The 5,963-nt window shown below is 39.5% G+C and overlaps 1 protein-coding gene across 1 annotated transcript; it reads right to left on the bottom strand.

Annotated features, from left to right (window-relative positions):
* Positions 1–846: 846 nt before the first annotated feature.
* casr (calcium-sensing receptor) lies at positions 847–5,691 on the bottom strand. Its single transcript, XM_078266457.1, has 6 exons — positions 5,498–5,691; positions 5,098–5,404; positions 4,005–4,844; positions 3,681–3,911; positions 2,086–2,209; positions 847–1,982 (listed from the first exon to the last, which is right to left on the bottom strand). Exons 1-6 carry the CDS (start codon positions 5,689–5,691, stop codon positions 847–849), a joined length of 2,832 nt encoding a protein of 943 aa, XP_078122583.1.
* Positions 5,692–5,963: the final 272 nt, after the last annotated feature.

Here is a 5,963-nt window from a genome sequence, read left to right on the forward strand (position 1 = left end):
CTCCTCCCTCCTTTCTATACCTCCTCCATTCAGTAAAGACATGACTGTGTGGTGTAGGCCTATTGCGAGAATTACATTAACATGTGAGATAGGCCTGCACTGTTTGCAGTTGTCACAGACTTGTGATAAGCAAGCTGCAAGCAGAGAACGTTCTCTGAAAGATCTACACCAAAATGTCCCGTAGACTTCCATCAGAATGATCAATGTTCTGTTTCGATCAGGGTTTTTTTCTTTTATTCAGATCTATTTTTCTGAGAGAATCTGGGTTATTTACTGTATACTGGCACATTGTTTCATGTTTATGATAGTTACTGTAATACATTGTGAATGGTTCAGAGTAATTCAAGTAATAGTAAGTTTTACGAGCTCCACAATTTTGCTTTTTGTTTTTTGTATTGAATTTGTAATTTTTAAACTTTTGATCAGACCTTTTTCTAGAGAGGGGATCAGAATGGATGGATGGATGGATGGATAGATAGATAGATAGATAGATAGATAGATAGATGAAATAAAAGTTCACTAATCTAAATAAGATTTAACGTCTCCAAAGAAAAAAACATAAGAATCTAACGTAACGTTTTTAATTGTACAAAATCTTGTATTATTATTATTATTATTATTATTATTATTATTAATAATAGGCTTAGTGTACATCAGGTTTATGCTGAAAATATTAAGATTCTCAGGATTCAGGTATAGTACAGTATATTAGTTAGACTGGTCATCTTTCTGACAAAATGTTAAGAAAATGAGAAGGTGAAAAGTTATATTTCAAAATAAAGTCCAAAAGTACAGCTTAATAATGAGATTAATGAAGGTGATGTTTGACACATCCACGATATGCTATTACATTAGAGAACTCCTCCTCAGCTCCTCGAAACTCAAGGACAGAGTAACTGTTCCACTGCCAAAGCTCACTCTTGGCTTATTCCTTCCTGAAGTCGAGTTGCAGTCATTGCCGTTGGTCTTGAGGCTAATGGATGAGGACGGAGTTGAGGCAGAAGATTCACCAATGCTGCCAGACCTTTTTCTTGCAGCTGTATTATGTTTCAGTGTAGCTTTGGCAGCCACTTTGAAAGCGTGGGCTGCGGTGCTGCATCGGACTTCCTCAATGGTGTTCCTGGAGGGTTTGAAGAGGATGATGTAGACCTTGTTGAAGAAGATACAGGCCAGCAACCCAAAGCTAGATGCCAGTATAGCAATGACCTCCACAGCTGAAACAAACTTTCCGTATGTACTAAAATACGCGGGGATAAAAGAGATCCAAACAATAAAGAATATGAGCATGCTGAAAGTGATAAATTTGGCCTCTGTGAAGTTTTCTGGAAGTTTCCGTGATTTGAATGCAAAGAAGAAACATATAGCTGCCAGGAGGCATGTGTAGCCAATAAGAAACCCAAGAGCCATCACAGAGCCCTCATTGCAGGTGATAAAAATGATCTCATCAATGTCATGATTCCTGTAGCTGGAAGGAGGGGCGTTGTAAAGCCAGACCACACATATCATGACCTGGACAAATGTGCACAGAAACACCAACAAAAACTGCAGGTTTAATCCCCACCATTTACGATGGAGACTTGTGGGGATCTTGGCTTCAAATACCAAAAGCACTCTGTTGGTTTTCACAAGGATGCAGGAGATACAGAGAACAAAACTGATCCCAAAGGCAGGTTGACGTAAACGACATGTCCAATCCTGTGGCTCTCCGATGAAGACGAGTGAGCTGGAGAAGCAACAGATGAGTGAGAACAGGAGGACGTAGGACAGTTCTCGGTTTGTGGCCTTTACTATTGGGGTGTTGCAAAATCGGACAAAGACTCCCATCACAAAAGCTGTCAAGACAACACCCAGCACTGCGCATATGGCCAAAGCTATCCCGAATGGTTCTGTCCAGGAGAGAAACTCAATTTCCTTCAGGAAGCAGAATGTGTGGTTCCCATTGGACCAAGAGTTATTTGGACACTTGGTGCAAACGCTGGCATCTGTATATATATATATATATAAAAAAATCTGTGTTAGAAGTGCAACATTTGCCAGGTGTAACATTAGTAGATATGAGAAGGTGAATATTTGGCATCTTGGTACCTTTATGGTTACTGTACTCTCCATCTGAGCACTCAGTGCATTCAAAGCAACATGTGGGCATACTGTCTATGATCCCCTTTCTTGTACCAGGTTCACAGTCTTCACTGCAATTAGAGAATGGCACCTATGAGATAGAAACAGACAAAACAGTTGCATGAGAAAGAGCTTGACATTTTATAGTTATAATATGTTTAAATGTAATTGGTGTAGGGTTTTATTATTTAAAAAATAGTGAGTTTGGAAAAGGGTGAACTATTTTAGAGGCATTTTATGCTTTTACTACCAAGTCAACAGTAGAGAAACAACAGGAAGTCACGAGCAAGATGGGTAATGATATTCTAACAAAGAACGGCCGTCAGATTTACACCAGGGACCTTGGTGTTCATAGTTGGCACCTTAAGCCCAAGACTACAAGGGCTTCTCCTAAACTCGGTGTCTTTTGTATTCATAGGCTGAATTATAAATACAACAGAAGTCTATGAGAATTAAGTGGAAAGTTTAAATATTCAGCAACATTTAAAATTTACAGATACAACTCTGAAATGAAACAATTTATTGTTTATAGTAGAAATTGTGTTTATAGAAAACACCAGTTCTATACAGACTGCACATTTGAAAGTTAGGACATGTTTATACTATAGCTACATATTATGCTAAGACACCGTCACTGTAGCCTCAGTTTTTGACATATTTCAAAACCTTTACAACATTTAATCTCCAGAATCTAAACAATCAATGAATCAGTGTTGGTAGTACATGAACAAATCTATAAGGAGTTTTTGGAGTTAATTGATTATGCACATTTTGAAAAATGTAGAGTGATGAACTTCGTAATGACCATTGTTGCAGTGAAGCAAAGCACCTTCTGGTTATTTTTTCAGCTGCTTCTGGGACATAACGATACATCATGTAATATATTTATATATACATGTATTAGAACAAAAATCCAAGATATTGCAAGATGATTAATACAACAGGGCCCATTTCCTAAAAGCAACTTAAAGCTGCACTAATCAATTTTCTTAATGAACAATTGGTCAAAGGCATTCATGTAGTTGTGGTGACAAAGCCACAGATAATTTTCAGACAACCCTGCCATTCCCTTCCTCAGCTCTACAAAGTGTTTTTGCATCTTTCTTCTCATTGTTTTGGTTTTATGGTCCTCACACTTACTGTTTGGTTTACTCTCACTACTCTTATCAACTTGTTTCCAGCTGTTATAAAAACACTATATTTATACCTGCCAAGACAGCCAAAGTTAGCGACTAGCAAATAATATAAGCCAATATTTGCTAACATTTTTGCCATAACAATTTTACAAGGTGATAATACAGTATGTCAATGTTGTATTTACAGCTAGTTCTGGTGCCCCCAAGTGGATAAAAAAGGCCCAAGGGCTAAAATCATTTAGCCGTAAGTTTAAAGGGAAATGGGGCCCTGCAGGGATTGTAATAATGTATATTTCCTTCCTTTCAAGGATTACCTGCTTATAATTCTAAGTAGATCGTGCCAGGAAAATGAAAAATGCATCAAATAACAGGGGAAGAAACTGAAAACATTAATGGGAACATCCTCTACAGAACAGTTTGACTGACCTCAGAACTGTATCCATTCCACAAAATCTTTTTCTTGTCAATAAACAGTTTGGCTCCTCTCTTGATGTGCATGTTGTAGTATCCAACCTCCTCAAACACCACAGAGCCATGCTCAGCAGACCTGTGCCAGTTTATAATGGTGTAGTTTGCTGCCATGTCTGCGTTCTCATCAAAGTGCATCTTATCCCCCATACTGTTGGTGTAGTTCAAATGTCTGAGCTGCTTCAGGACCTGCGACACAGAAACACACATTTGGATGATTCAAACTGGCAAATGATTAGGTATTTAATTGCTTTGCTTTGGGGTAAATGTGCAACATTTTACCTGCCATGCTTCCATTTTCTTTATATCTGCACAGGAATTGTTGGCAAAGAGTCCATGTCCAGGTGTGCAGGTGAGTATGTCCTGCAGGGCCTGTGCAATGGAATAAACTGCAACATACGCATTATAGGAGATTCGAAGGTGTGTGTAGTCCAGGTACGGGGTCTCAACACTCGTGATGTCTTCATCACCAGTACACAAAGGCCTGAAACTAGTGCTGCCATTCTCACTTTCTCGCTGTCTCGGGCTGTCTTCCAGATAACAGTTAAAGGTTTCTTCCCAAAACTCCCTGACAAATTCATTATGACTGTCTCTCTTTGGTTGGACCTTTTGTAGGAACTCTCTAAAGCCAGATATATGCCCTGCCTTCAAAGCGACGCCAATTGTACCTGCCACAACATCAAGATATTCTGGTTTAGCAATAAGAGAGGAGCTAGCCCACGCTTCACTGGCTAACCAGATACGATCTGTGATGTTTCTCCTCACCATCTCTTTGATTAAAGGCTCGATATCTGGGCCGCTGGCAAATACAACAATGACTTTAGCTGTTGAGTTCTCAATTCTGTCAGCCAGCGCTTGGATTTCATGATCCTCAAAGTACTGAGAAATAAGCTCATTAAGGTGAATGCAGATGTCTCGCTCCTCCATTTCCTTCTCAAACTTTTCGATTCCTGGGCGCCCATAGTCGTCATCTGAGGCCACAGCAATGACCCAGTTCCACTCAAAGTACTCAATTATGTCTGCCATGGCTGTGGCCTGGTATTCATCAGTTGGAATGGTTCTCATGAAGGACTTGTACTGTTTCTTGTTGCTCAGTAGGCGACTAGAAGAGGCATAGCTGATCTGAAACGGTAAAGATTTCAGGTAATCTATCAGGTTTTCATTGTGTCTTGCTTTATTATCTTTATTCAATATAAAGGTTGTTTCATTTTGTTGATAAAACACATCATCCAGTTGGCATTACGTGTCCTGTAAAACATGTTATCCACTGCAAATGAATTTTAGGTGCACATCATTTTTAGGATACAGGGTTGCCATGTGATCAGTTGTAAGGCCACGAGTATTAATGTGGTACTGATACTGTTCGGTTACTCACCTGAGGAATATAAAAAAGACCCAGTAGGTTTGCGACTGCTGTGGAGACTGCGGATCCAGCTGCTCCTACGACTGCAATGGTTGCTGGGATGTGATCAGTGCAATTACAAAATTCATCTAAATTCAGGGAGTCAATCTTATTTTGGGCGACAAAACTAAGAGTAGCTTCCAGGGCTTTTGACACTGTGTTGCATGTGTCAAAGATCCTGTAGCCAAGGGTGATGTTGGTCAGGAGAGTACTGCTGTTGTTAATCTCATCAATCGCAAAAATCATGGCCTGTAGCCAACGGAAACCTCGGAAATTGAACCTGTAAATGCAAACAAAAGTGAAAAAAGTGATTCAGACAAGTTGAGCACACTCATTCAGTCAAATCATATATAAACCAGTCTCAAAATGTTACCTGACACACTGTGTGGATTCGGGCCGAGCTGCGAGGTCTTGGTCTTTGGATGCAACACCAAAGTGTATGGGGAAAAGACCTCCAAGCAAAATATCACCAGTCATCTGTGCTAACTGATGGGGCCCATAAGTTGAAATCACAACACTGGACCCCAACACTATCAGGTAATACAGAACCAGTCTCATCTTTCTCATCTTTCTAATGGATAGGATTATTTTCTACAACTCCCCAGAGTGACGGTATTCTCAGTAGTATCTTCTCCCAGCGAACTGACTGCTGCGCTGTTTTGTGTGATTCATGTTTGCACTGAGAAGATTCTCTGACTCTAGAAAAAAGGAAAAAAAAAACATTATGCTTTTGTAGCCAAATGGGCCAAAATCACACCCCATATTCAATATAATTTTATTAAAAATAAACATGTACAAAGGGAAACTTTGTTTTAGTGGAAAATGAATCAGCAGCAGTG

The sequence above is a fragment of the Sander vitreus genome, chromosome 13 (assembly GCF_031162955.1).
Source record: "Sander vitreus isolate 19-12246 chromosome 13, sanVit1, whole genome shotgun sequence".
Classification (NCBI taxonomy): domain Eukaryota; kingdom Metazoa; phylum Chordata; class Actinopteri; order Perciformes; family Percidae; genus Sander; species Sander vitreus.